General features: G+C 38.5%; 1 protein-coding gene across 1 annotated transcript; it reads left to right on the forward strand.

The window, feature by feature from the left end:
- Positions 1–4,411: 4,411 nt before the first annotated feature.
- On the forward strand, positions 4,412–11,435 carry LOC309798128 (uncharacterized protein; the record flags this gene model as incomplete). The annotated part of the gene is made up of 7 exons (XM_082646427.1): positions 4,412–4,460; positions 4,532–4,617; positions 4,947–5,192; positions 5,251–5,280; positions 5,355–5,429; positions 10,278–10,331; positions 11,277–11,435. The coding sequence occupies exons 3-7, from the start codon at positions 5,190–5,192 to the stop codon at positions 11,433–11,435; spliced, it is 321 nt and encodes a 106-aa protein (XP_082502553.1). The 5' UTR covers positions 4,412–4,460; positions 4,532–4,617; positions 4,947–5,189.
- Between the last annotated feature and the right edge of the window lie 2,969 nt (positions 11,436–14,404).

Raw genomic sequence — 14,404 nt, forward strand, 5'->3', positions numbered from 1 at the left:
ATCAATTGATTGAAACCGTTTATGCTCATCTCTGACACAGTCGACTAATCTGTTCTCCACACCCCATGAGCACCAGGAGCACAATGATTTTTTTGTATGAGGCTTTTTGTTTTCAATATCTGTGATAAAAGATATCCACGGCAGGCTTGCCAAGCTTTGTCATTGCAACGCAGGACCTAACAAAGGTGTAGCTTGTCAAGTTCCTCCTATTACAAGTCGGGTTTATTTATTGGAATCTACCTCACACGGTGTCCCATTTCTACCACCTCACTTCATTTCAGCCTTCTGGTCAGTTGACATGCAAAATACAATCCATGCACATTGAGAAAAACTCATAGATTTATTCATGAGTATGGTTACCTGTATTTGAAAAATATAAATCATTCCGACAATTCAGAAGCCAAAAATCCATTTCTTCAGCGTTCCACTATCTACTAACGTAGTCGTTTTTGGCATAGTTCTAATAAGTTAGCCACCAACTATGTGTCTGGGATTAACTGAGTTGAATTTTTTCACATATCTCCGTGGAGTATTTTGAATTATGGACGAAGATTAGGGCGAAAAACAGGAGCAAAGTTGTTCTTCCATGATCCGACGTCAGATGTTCTGCGGGTCCCAGCACATCTCTTATTGGTTTCCTCGTATTCACCATCTACGAAGGTCCACGGATTTGTGTGTGGATTCGGCTTGAAAAAAATAGGAGAAAACGAGATCAAACTCGGGCGTTGTTGCAGAATAGAGTATTTAAAACAGCAATGAGGATTAGGCCAAGGAATGCACAGGGCGACATTTGTTTCAAAAAAATCGTAACGGCGAGTTCTACCTTGGAAAATATAAAAGTCGCTGTCATTCCCCTGCTACGGTCGAAGGAGCTGGGCCACGAAACCCTGCCTCACTCACCATAGTTGCCGCATCTCTTATCTATCGTCTACGACTTTTTCAAGCATCTCGACAGCTTCCTGTTCGGTAAAAATTTCAGAAACAAACGAAGGCTTAAACTGCATTCAATGACTTCATCGCTTCCAAAAATGCAGAATTTTATGCAACCGATATGTGCCTCGTTCGCAAAAATGTGTAAATTTTAAAGGTTTTTATTACGGTTAAGAAAGCTTACTCTGAGCTAAGATGTGGCTTTCTAAGAAACAGCCCACATTTTTGACGTCGGGATGCAAAAGCAGAATTTTAGAGGAGATTTTAGGACATGGTATGGGTATTGTAGAACTAAGAATATTAGAGTACAACTTTCTCTACATCAACTTCATATAATAGAAAGAAGTGGTAGAACCACTGTGTTTCTCAAGTAGAATTGGATTCAGATCTTTATGTTCACAATTGAACAGAAGCATTGTTTCCTGTTTTGGACTACTTCCAGTGTTTTTTTAACCTGTTATATTTTACTGCAAAAATAGTGTATAGCTAATATTTAATAATCACCAACCGTGTTAGGTGAACTAATATCTAGCTTCAGTTTTCATCATTTCTTAGCAATATTTCGTAACACCTTTGCTTTGCTAGAGATAATACAAAAACTTTATTACTAAAGATGATGAAAGGCAACAGATTACTAATGAAGAACTGAGATATAATCGAAATAGCCTCTTTCCGGTTCAGTCTACTAACAGTCTTTACTCTAAATCTCCTTGATCAGCCGGTTCTCTCGTCATATAATATTTATATATTTATATTTATTGTCATGTTATTTTTGATGAAAGGAGCTCATTTACAGATTGCAGATGATTTGAATCATTCCACGAAGATGGCGGTGAATTGAGGCTGTAGGGAAACTTGTAAACTGCAGTGATGTCAACTTAATACTCGACATAATCCTAATGTTCTAAACCTTTAAGATTTACCTAACTTCTAAGCAATTGTGAATTTCTACAAAATGTTTGCAGGTGTATTTCCAAGCACAGATCTAATCTTCATTCGAGGACAATTATTTGAAAAAAACAACACGCGTGATTGTGCTGCTTATGGAGAAGGCTCAGGTGGCTGTCATTTCAAAGCCTAGCTGCCTACTTATTAACAGCTGCAGATTAATTAATCAAGCGCAAAAACTATTCGGTAGTGTTATTTACGAAGCACTAAAGTACTAAAGATATTAACAGAAAATGAGCATTTTATTGATGTTTACTTTAAACACATGTTTCCCTTGGTATTTTTATAGTCGTTCTTCTTCAAATAATATGCGAACCCAGTTCCCAGTAGTTTTAAGGAGTGCAAAGAAAAAAACCTCTATAAACCACTCGAATGAGGGTTGTACAGATTTTCGGCATGCGTTAATATGCAATGACTTAAGTCCTTATATGACGTCATAAAACATAAAATAACGGATCAAAGGGATCGTCGTTGATCAATCCGTGAGGCGATACGCCAAGCATTCGACTTCAGCAGACATCATTGAGATGGTTGAATATATATTCAATTTATACAAACTTACGATACCTGACAAAAGTAAGAGAGTAAGAGTCTAAATAATTTTCCGATCCCAGAGTGATATGGACGACTTAGTAAGCCCGGAATCGAACCAAAGATCAATCGTGAATTTTAGGGCACCTCTAACCACTGCGTCATACTGACGTCATGTGGAGTCATACGATGATTGAATGGTTGCTTTTAACTTTCAACACATTACATTCGAGATTTATTTGATCCAGTGCATTCAATGAGAAAATAATGAACGCTTTTAACTTTAAATTAATATATTGTCGGTTCGTATTGAACCTTAATACTTGGAATAAAACCATTGAAATCTATAGATTTTTGCCTACAGATATCCCATCAAATTAAAATTCTTATTTTCTAAAGGCAATGATATTCTTTTCACATTTCAGAGAGAAAGCCTTTATCTCCAATACAAAAGCTGTTCAATTCAACAACACAATATTTCGCCCTAGAATGCATAGACGTATTTTTCGTAGCTCCGTTTGTATTTGCGGCTACCGCGCTTATTTGAAAAGTTTGAAAAAATTTAGATTTGGTTTCATTTTTTTGGAATGTTTTGCTTCATTTGTAATAGATTTACATTACACTTGGAATGGTAGAGTAAAGTTGTTTTTATTGGTATGTAGACTTCCCAATTCCCTTACTATATTAATGAAGAAATTATAGTCTGTTATCGAAAATACAGTTTCGTTACGGAAGTGTTAATAATGATTACTGAACAAATTGCATAATATACTTAATTTTTCAAATAGTGGAATAACATTGAAGTTCGCAACTTATTTATTTTCATTTTCCAATAGAATATAGTGCTTGACAGTTGCAATAAGCCGGAACTCTTAACATTTTATAGTTCTCTCGCACAGTTCGACGAGATCTACAATATTTTTTTTAAATCGTCGCGCAATATCGAATAAATAAACTGTAGGAGACACTATTATTGACATTCATAATCATAATGAATGCTTTCCTAAGCACAAATCAACAATTAAGAAGCGGTGGAAACTGCCTGCTGGCGGTCATAGGGATTTTATAGTGACGTGTTGATTTCTATCCATTTCTAGCTGGTTATCATGTTTTTCATTTCACGAATAGATGTGTAAAAGATATGTACGTGTTGTTTTCTTGATTTCGCTGATATAAAAGTAAACCGTCATCTCAGTGGTCTCAAATGAGTTCTCTACCTCGTAAATATACTCTCGCTCAACTTGGTGCTCCTCGTAGGTTTTTTGGAATTCAAAAATTCATATTTATCATTTTGAAATTTCCATATCGATTACTCAGAAATAATATATCGATTTTCTTAATGGTTTCTCTATTGTGTTTGAGTTTTACTGTTCCGTTAATGTTAGTGGATTTTTAACGTTTAATCTGGATGACCGTTGCTAGAGTCAGTATGCATTCCAAATATATTTTTTTATTTGTTGTTCTCTTTAATATCTTCAGACACTTCCAAAATGTCTAGCATTGCGGATGATGAAGAGATAGTGGAAGACAGATTCGATGATCAGAGTTTCGACGATGCCCCGCTTTCAGATCGTGAATCAAACTGTGAGTTTGCACTAGAATTGTTGTATACTAATTAACGAGGTACTAGTAGAATTTCCTCTGCAATCTACCATGTCGTGATGTCATTGTGTAATACTTTTTTTTTTTAATTTAGTTGATGAAAAGGAATTGCATGAATATGACAATGTTCAACAATCCGTTGACGAAAGGACCAACGAACCGACAAACCCTTCTGTTTCATCTTCAGGAGTCGTACAAACGAGCACTCCTATTTGTGTGTTACTGCATTTTCATATTAATTCTATAGCCATCCACTGCATATTCACTCTTTTACATATATATATGTATGCACACGTACATACATGTGTATATACATATATATATGCATATATATACATATATGTGTATATATACATATATATGTTTTTCAGCCTTAATAGCCAAAGCTACATCTCGACATCATGATCTTGCTAAAGAATTCCATGGTATATCTCTGATCCTGCCTGAAGGTAATTTACATGGAAAAATTGGCTTTAGTTCGGGTTCCTTTTATGTGTATAGAGTTGTTTTTTCTTTTTAGCTTCATCTACACTTGATGAGCACTCTGTTGCGGAAACCACGGGATCGCTTCATTTAAGTATAAGGACAATTCAAGAGGTTTTAAAGGTATACCTTTGATCCTAACGAAGAGTGTATCTTCGATAATCAAAAATTCTGAAACGAGTATTTATTGTCTTAACTTAAGCAAGAAGTATATTTAAAAGTGACTATTACACATAAGTTAGGTTAGTAAATTCTTGCGAAACATTGATAACCCTGGCATGAAAAACAGCATAGTTTTTCTCAGTTATTTATTCGTTAAAAAAGAGATCGCGGTGTTTGAGTTCTTGGAAGAACGGTGGAATTATCTCTAATGTCGAATCTTTTAACCCGTTTATGAAAATGTTTCTTATTAGTCGGACACCTTTCCAGAATTAAAACGAAAAATTTTTCAGAAACAACCCTCTGGTGCTTCCACAGAATCGTTAATGAAGGTGTTGGAAGAGCATAGAAAAAGTCGAGTGAAGCCACGAAAAGCTCATAATCACCTTTTTGCGCCTCCGGTTTCATATATGTCAGTGCATATATCTTAATTAGTAAAAAATGGTGCATTCACACTGCTCTATTTAAGTAAACCATCATTGCCGTGTACCTCGCGTAATCTCTCTTCCACTAAATCATGTAGCAGTGGTGGAATCATGGTAGGAGCTGTCTTTTATAGTTGCCGCAATAACATTGCGCAATATATTTGTAGTTTAGGCTGGATTCGCTGTGGCAGAAAATGCTTTGGTAGGTTAAGTTTCAAGTGTTTCTGTAAAGGCTGTCTTCCTGATTTATTTTCAAGGCTAACATATTCTGTTCAGGATAAAACTACAGATATGAATAAGACAATTGTTCCTGACAATGAAATGGTTTCAAAGGTTTCTGCCACATTGACGGTTGTTCTTTGACTTTATTTTGCTATCGTTCTATTTAGCATGATTCATTTTCCTTTCAGCTCTTTATTTTGCTCGCCCACCCACTACTTTTTTATTGCTCTTCTCCATATATTTAATCTATACAGCTTCCCGATGCAGACGTTATATCACGCGTCGCCTGAGAAGCTTATTTTGTACAAATTAAAGTTTGCAAAATTTTTTTGCAAACGGGTTAGTTCTTTTCGCGACGGAACTGTTCTAAGAAAAAGGAAACTAAGAGTACCAGCTTATTATTATGATTCCATATGTTTTATCATTGAAGACATTAGAGATACTCGACTCTATCGTAACAACTCGTATAACCTAAACGTTTTGCCATCAACTTTTGAACCTTTTGGTATACCATTTATATATATACTTGTGGAGTTTGCATATATGTATATATACATACAAACAAACATATATACAAAAATATATACATATAACATTTATATATTTATAATATATATACATATATATAACCTCAGGAGGGGCTGGTGTAGAGCAGTGATTAGAGGTGAATTTGCAATATGCACTGTATCGAACAAAGGTTCGATCCCTTCATCTAAGGTCACCATGCCTTCATCTCTCCGTGGATGACGAGTTGGTTAAAACTTGTTTGGAAGGATAAAAGCACTAACTTGAAACATCATTGGGCCACCTTTGACTAGTGTATAGGCCAGATACGCATTCAATCATTCCTATGATGGTTGATGGAATCGACCACATGCCACTTCCTTCATGGTCTAATCAAAGCCGAATAGTTAATCCTTTACCTAAGGAGCTTCTACTCACCAATTTGAAAACTCTTTGAGCTTGTGCAATCTTTCCAGCGTCCTAGAGAGGTTTTCAAACAGGAAATTTTCTCTACTGAAGCAAAGTTAGCAATTCGCATATTGTTTAGAAGACATTTTAAAAGTCTCCAGTTCTACTTTCATTGTAAGCTAAGTAAGACAGATTTTCAAATTTATCTCTTGATGGGATTTGGGATTCAAGAGGATGGAATACATAAGCGAAGTTTGGAATTCCTCTTAGTAGTGTTAACAGTTGTTATGTGAAGGCACAGTCTAATAAATATGTTCATCTCTTCAAAAGATGTTGGTACCCTCGATTCTGATTCGTCGCCTGCCCAAGCCACTTTACTTTCACAACGAGATATTAGAAGTACTCCAAAAATTCTTAAAGTTCTGTTCATTCTCCCAGAAGCTGCAGTCCATTGCAAAATCTGTTCTCGATAATCCAAGTGTCGTGATGCATCATATTGCTCCACCACTGAAGTCATCTTTGTCCTTCTATGTACCTCTCTTTACTTTCTTCGCATATGAGAAACACTGGATGTTTCTGTGGCTTATGAATTGTATTTTTTACACTCGTTGAACAATTCGAAAAAGTTCAGTTCTCTTCGGCCGACATAACACAAGCGTTTATTTGAACATACAATTTAACATCCAGTTCAACTGTATCACCTGTATTCCCGTTGATCTTCGATTGAATCAAGCGGGTGCCAGTAATTCCTCCATCTGTCCCTGTCGCGTGCAAGAGTGGTCCAAAGGGTTCTGCTCGCTCTAGGGACACGTTGAGCATCATACCATTCGTTCAGCGTGTTTGTAAAGAACTCTGAAGAATCGGGTCGGTGGTCTTCCTGTTGTGCGCTTGACATCCCGAGGAATCCAATCCGTGGCGGCTCTTGTCCATCGGTTGCCATTTCGTCGCATCACGTGCCCGGCCCACCTTATTTTTGACATTTTGGCGTAAAGGACGGCGTCTCTAATTTTCGATCGTTGACGTAGGTCCGAGCTTCGTATTCCCTCTCTCACTTGCGTGACACGCGACACTCCTAGCATCGCCCTTTCGCTGAGTGTTCTTTCATCCTGCCTACGTAGCGATCAGGTCTCTGATGCGTATGTTAATGCAGGAAGCATCGTTGAGTCAAAAATGTGGGCACGGAGTCGAGTGTTCTTCATCCTCTTCACTACATCCTCGATGCTCTTAAAAGCTCCCTAAGCTGCTCTCTTCCTCCTGCTCAGCTATGGAGCTACGTCATTCATCATGTTGAGTTCTCGAGTTCTTCTAGGTACACATAACTGTTGCATTCGGAGATATTTGTTCCGTTGAGCTTAAATGGGGCCTTTGAGACCGATCCGTTTTCATGAATACCGTTTTCGTCATGTATAGTCGAAGACCAATACTTCCACATACTCGGTCAATGTCGGCAAGCATTCGTTCCGCCTGACTGATGTTTGATGTTATAAGGACGATATCATCAGCAAAGCGAAGATGGTGTAGTTGCCGACCATCATTTTTCACTCTTTCATTGTCCTATTCCAATTTTCGCATAACGGCTTCGAGGCTCGATGTGAAAAGTTTTGGCGACATTGTGTCGCCTTGTCGAACACCCCTCTTTACGTTCATTTTAATTGCGTTGTAAAATGGCGATACGGTATTCTATTCGTGAAATTGTTCTATAGCTCACGAAGGAGTGGTGTTTGGGTAGCGACGCCCTGGTTTCCCAGAGCTTCTATAACCGCTTCTGTCTCAAAGGAGTCAAAGGCTTTCCTCAAGTCGATGAAAATGAGACAGAGCGGTCTTCTATACTCTCGTGATAGTTCGATGAGCCTCGTTATTGTGTGTATGTGGTCTATCGTACTGAATCCTTTTCGGAACCCTGCTTCCTCGCATGGCTGTACCTCGTCCAATGTTCTGTCCATCCTGTTGAGAATGACTCTAGTAAAGAGTTTATTTACGACGGACAGCAGGCAGATTGGGCGATAGTTGCCAATGTCGTGGAGGTCTCCCTTTTTGTACAACAACACGGTTTTGCTGGTCTTCCATTGTTTGGAAGCTTGCATTCTGACAGGTAGCCTGTGAAGAGACGAGCCAGTGCATTTGCACACCCAAATCGGTTATGCAAAATCTTCGGTTTACTATGATGTGGTCTATTTCACTATGGTACTCTCCATTGGGGGATTCCCACGTCCAGCGTTGAGAGAGGGGCTTTTGGAACTGTGAGTTACCATGGATTGTCTTGGTCGTCATGATAAACTCGGATAGCCTCTCTCCCTGTTCGGTCCAATCTTAGCGTTGAAGTCGCCAATTATGACTTTGAAGGAGGTATGATCTTCTCTGTAGAACTTCTCCAAGTCCATATAAAACGCTTCGACCTCATCTTCGTCGTAGCTTGAGGTAGCTGCGTAGACGACGTAGATAATTAGAGCCGGCATAGGCCCACATCTCTTCAACCTTAACCGTCCGATTCGGGTTGTTAGTTGTTTAAACGATTCGATGTTCATGGCCAAACTCGTGTTGACGAGGACACCATCGCCTCCAACTCCTCTATTGTCGCATGTTCCAAGGAAGAGTTCTTTTCCAGGATCATAAACGGCGTTAAAGGAATGATGTCTCCTCGTCTCAGCCAGTCCGATGTCGTCGTATCTGATCTTTCTGGCCTGCATCAGCAAGTCCTCAACAGCGGACTCAGATGCAAGCGATCTTGCGTTGTAGGTACAGATCGTCACCTTAGTCCTATCACATTTAGGTAGCCCAGATAGCCCTGAGATTGTAGCAGCCTCTCCGTACTCGTCCTACCCAACGCTGCCTTATCGGGGGCTCTTTCGTGGTCAGGGGAATGACTCTCATTTATTTTACTCTGTTTGGCATCTTTTGTACCCACGGGGTAGCTTGCCGGGCTCTAACCATGGGGGCTGAATATACTAATGAGTAGCTTGCCAGTCATTCCCAGAGTTCATTGGAGTTGAGTGGACAGGACTCCTAACCGCCTCCCATGTACTTCCTAGTCACTTGCTTGCAGGCTTTTGGCCGAATTGACTTGTAGAATACAATTTGCACTGCCAGATCTGCGCAGCAGAAAAAGAGTGTTCATCCCTTTGATCCACCTGCTGCTCTGGGAAGCACAAGGTCGCTTTTGGTTCGCGTTTGACCCCCTATCCGCCACCTGGGGACGCGCCACGTAGCCTCACGACTAACCGGCTCGAGATCCATCAGTGAGGAAAAACCTCAGTGAGTGGAAATCCGTGGAACATCCAGTTATTACCAGCAATTGGTTGTTTTTCATTTGAAATCTCTTTTAAGAATCATAGTTGTAGTACTGAATTTATAAGAGGGTAGAGTTTTTGGCGTTGGTCAATAACTTTGGGATTTACAATCTATTACGCTGAGCCTCGAACAGGTAATATATTTGCCCTATACGATCTTGCGTGGCCTACCGATGTTTCCAGGTAATGTTTTTTTTTGGAACCACTTTCCTGATCTCAAAGGATGGAGAGTTCGGTTTGTTTGGAGCGCGAGATCGAGCCAAGCCTCGTTTATTATAGGGTTCCTAGGCGATAAATACTTTTCTTTAAAGTGGATAGTTGTAAATGTTGTGTAAAATTGGAGAAATATACTACATGTGTTGCAAAATCGACCGCCAAAGGCGACAGCAACGCATTTCAATAGAAAAATGGAAAACTAAATAGATAAGCCAAATTGTAGAGCCGAATACACAAATAAGGGGCGGGCTATTGCGAAACTACAGTGAAAATCATGAGTCACATATTATTCGTTGCGTGAGAGATGAGAAATTATACGTTGTTCCATGGGCTCGACACAAAAATTTAGACGTTGTACACGTTGTCTTAGGTGGGTTAAAAAAGAGATTAGATCAAGACGAACTGGAAATATATCTGGCTAAAAATTCACCTCTCAAAATGCTTTACATGGTGAAGACTCTACTCCGAAGCGAATGGTACCGCCAACATTCATTTGAATATTATTTCCTTCTCGGTTTCTTTTTGATTTTCTTTTTTTTATTTCCTAATGTATACATTTTAGAAAATGGATCATGGTGCTGCTTGTAATCAAGGGAAGGTTTCATGCGAGGGAGAGGTGCGTTGTGAGGCGGTTTTTTTGCTTTTATGATTTTAATAGTTCTTCTTTCTCTTACAATATTCGTTCCTGGTGGTGATCCTTTTCGAGCATCGCGACGTTTGCGTGTGTTATTCTATAAAATACAAACGTACAAATCTTTTGAAGTTGCAACTACAACTGGGTGGCTTAAGCCACAATCATTATTGTCAGCCATCCCAATGTTCACCTTAAAGCTCTCTTGCATCTTATTCTGTCTCTCTGATACCTTTCTGGGCCATTTATAATGAATAGAAGAATGATTGTAAAGTTGCATTCAAACCCCGTATACAATCCATTTTCCATCCTTGGATTAGGGTTATAAGGCAACGAAAGCAATAAAGGGAAAGCTAGGCAAGTAGGATCTAATTAGCAAGCACTCTATGTATAATAAGTAAACAATTAGTATTTGTGTATAAATTTTTGTGTTCGCTCTCATCAACTTCCGTGCTGTTGTTTGCTTGTTTATTAGCTATTCAAGCTGTTTTTCATACATATTTTGCTAATTGTACGCATATCTCTATGATGACACTTCAATCCGTTAGCTGCATAGTACTATATGTTGCGCCCTATTGCTGTTTGTGAGTAAATGTAAGCCAAAACCAACTATGTATTTTTTATGATCAAAGATATAATTCCTATATCTGTTGTGCTGGGATGGTTTGCACACAACATACATTAGTCATAATCATTCTTGATTCTGTGTATACTGGTTGATTCTATGATTGGGAAGAAGTGGTGAGACACTTCAGAGCTTGAAGAAGTAAGTCCACGTATACTCTTCAAAGGTCGGCAAGGCAACTAATAGGTTTGCTAAGTTCCCCAGAGAGCGGCTCGTAGCTGTTTTTGGTCGTTATTCACTTCTTTCGTATGCCCCATACAACCTAATGACGTGCGAGTGAATGAAGTTGACGAATATATCTTTAGTTGAGCTCTCGACCGCATTCCTCTGCAAGATCATCTAGCTCTTTATCTACAAACGCTATGGTTCCATGCTTTTCACAACTGACTTCTAATCCGACGCGGAGGTTTTTTTTTTCACTTACCAATAAGATTTTTATGACAGCTTTATTTTCTGAAAATTGAGATTTAGGTCTGTGCTTTATATCCCTCAACTCGAAGTAGCGTTCGGTTTCGTAGCTATTGGAGATACAGCTGTTTCGAACGTTGATGTTACCAATCGTACAGATACCTCTCTTCAAATAAGGGCGAAGCTCAGTCATTCTGGACCACCTTTTACTGTACACTAGTTATTTTCTAAAATCTTTCCTATCACTATTCAATGCTCTAATGAAGAACGACCATATTGGTTGCAGCTCTTGGACAGCCAAATCTTACTTCTGGATGCACGTCGTACTGTTCCGCTTCGAATTGAATTTTCCCCGTCTCAGAATGCTCGATTCTATACAAATCTTCTGATTACGGTGGAGGGAGGAGGTGGACCTCAAGTGAACTATAGGGTATTCTTTTTTTTCTTATAAGCTTTTATTTATAGATAATGTTTCATTGTTTCTTTTCTTTTCTTAAATCTTTGTTGTGTAACTTCAATGGTGTTAATTTCATTTTTATGGTTACTTTCAGCTGAAATAAACTCTTAATTTTTCTTTCTACTTTTCTAATACACTTCTACATAAAGTATTATTTCTTTTAAGATGCCGGTTCGAGGACTGGGTGGAGCTGCAGTTGTTACAGTGAAGGCCAGAGATGACCTACGTATTTCACGAAATGGAACTTATATCTTACAGTCTTCTCATGAATCAACTTTCTCATTTTCGTTGACAAACTCAGGAAACCGGTTTGTTACTAACAACCGTTGTTGATTCAGAAGCTATTGGAAGAGCATTGTATGTGATTATATCTTATATGATTCATTATAAAACTTGAACTTTTAGACGAGCGTTTTCCCGTGTAGTCGTTTTATGCACTACAGAATCTGGCGCTCTGGAACACATTCCTGCTGATATTCGTCCAGCTCCTGGAAATGTGATAGATCGTGGTGACTCTAAGGAAAGGATATTCACTGTTATTTATTTTGCTTACGTCTTGTTTTTATTTTCATTTAAATGTCCTCTGTAGTAACACATTTAGATATGTGGTCATAAACAAAATTCACTTAAAACTTATAATTATGATTTTATCCTGAAGAAAAATTTATCGTAACGCTCATCTAACTTTTCAAAAAATTTTGACGCGCTTAATATCGCCTACAGTTATTTTAGCCTTTTTAAGCTGGTTTCCATACGTCTCCATTCTCCCATATCTTCAATGAACTCAATTGTCTCTACTGCGTCAACAGCAGTAGGCGTTTTTGCATACCTGTATTTCTGTACTCCCTTTTGGTTTCGAAACTTATTAGATCCATTTAAAGTAGTTTTGTTGTAGCAACAGCGAACAGCTAGTGAGCTTCAAGTGATGGTATATTGGGGAGAAGAACGCACTCGTCAACGACTAAGATGGTTGATTTACTTTCTCCTCATTCTTCTTTTTTGAGACATGAATATGGTGTTTTCATATCCTTACGTTTCACTATTTTTTACTTTCTTAAAGGTATCTCTGTCATTTCAGAATAGTTTTGTACATATTTCTTACTTGTATTTTTTATAGCTCACGAAGTTTTAGTTTCGAGAAATTGAAAGACATTTCACATCTGTGTGAAGGGATTCGTTTTACGGATGCTTTTCTTGGTGAAGAGTTATCATTCTGCCCTCCTGAAGACCATCCCATTACCAAAGAGGACGTGCGACTTTTCGATCAGAAGCTGAGGATGTCTACTATATATGTGAGTCGGTAATTTTTCGCAATGTCTGGTTTTCATAGCTGTATTATTTGTAGGTTTGCTCCCAGCTAGTTCGCCTAAGACAATCATTGGCCTCGAGCTATTCAACATCGTTTGAGAGGAGAATTCAACCAGAAGACACTTTTCACGAGAAATCTACTTACAAAGTAGCTGTTCCTGACCAAACGCTGCAATAGATGGGATCAAATCTTATATTTAACTAGAGATTTTCTAATTTCTTATTTCGATCTCTGGATCTCTTTCACGATGTATGGTTAGAGGGTGATATAAAAGCTGTGTTTTTGTGATACATTTCGTTCCAACGCTGGAAATGCGTTTAATGTAATGTCATATTTGAAAAAAGTGAATTCAAGAGGCAAATGATGCTGTCGACATACTCTTATGGTCCTGAATACGGCCTGGATGTGGTCCATACAACAGGTTTCATGACGGAATCCTGATTGCTTTTGTTGTGACTCAAAGTTCACGATATGCAGAAGAGGGTAATCTTCGTGTAAAAATTGTAGAGAACACTCAACAAGCGTATCGGACAGTACTGATGAAGAATTCTTTTGCAACCTAAGGAGGAGGAGCGTGCGCGAGATCGACTATCTAGGATCCTTTCCTTTGAAAGTAAGACGTCATATGGCTTGTGGCTTTCAACCAGAAAGAATTTTGTAATGATTTTATTTGGCAATCAATGACGGAGTCACTGACCTATCTGTGAATAAATGAATAAAGATAGGTAGAGTCTCATGTGTAGATTGAAACGAATAACGCAGAAAATTATAAAATAGTTCTACAATTCTCAATTGATCTCAAAAAGAATCCTGAATGGTTACAATACACTACTTTCGTGGAGTGTTGCTATAGTTGAAAGTGTTCAAATGGCATTTGCAATACACCTGATTTAAATACTAATGGTGCGCGTGTAGCGTAGTAGTTAGAGGTGGCCTGCAATACGCTTTCCAACAATCCTTGGTTCGATCCCGTACCCAGGCACACTAAACCTTCCATTCCGCTGGAATCGGTATATTGGTACCAGACTTGGTTGAGAGGATAAACACACTGACGTGATAGATCGGTAGGCCACCGAAAGTCATTTTATTGGCAAATATATGCATTTATTAATCTCTACAATGCTTGATGAAGTCGAATGCATAGCGCGAGACTGATCAGCACTGATTGATTGTCCTTTATTTTTCAAATAATAACAAAACCACAACAATCTATCGTACTTGGCAAGAAAACGGAAATATCGATGAAAAAAAAACATAAA

This window comes from Mesoplodon mirus, assembly GCF_964341445.2.
Source record: "Mesoplodon mirus genome assembly, contig: HAP1_SCAFFOLD_1783, whole genome shotgun sequence".
NCBI lineage: Eukaryota > Metazoa > Chordata > Mammalia > Artiodactyla > Ziphiidae > Mesoplodon > Mesoplodon mirus.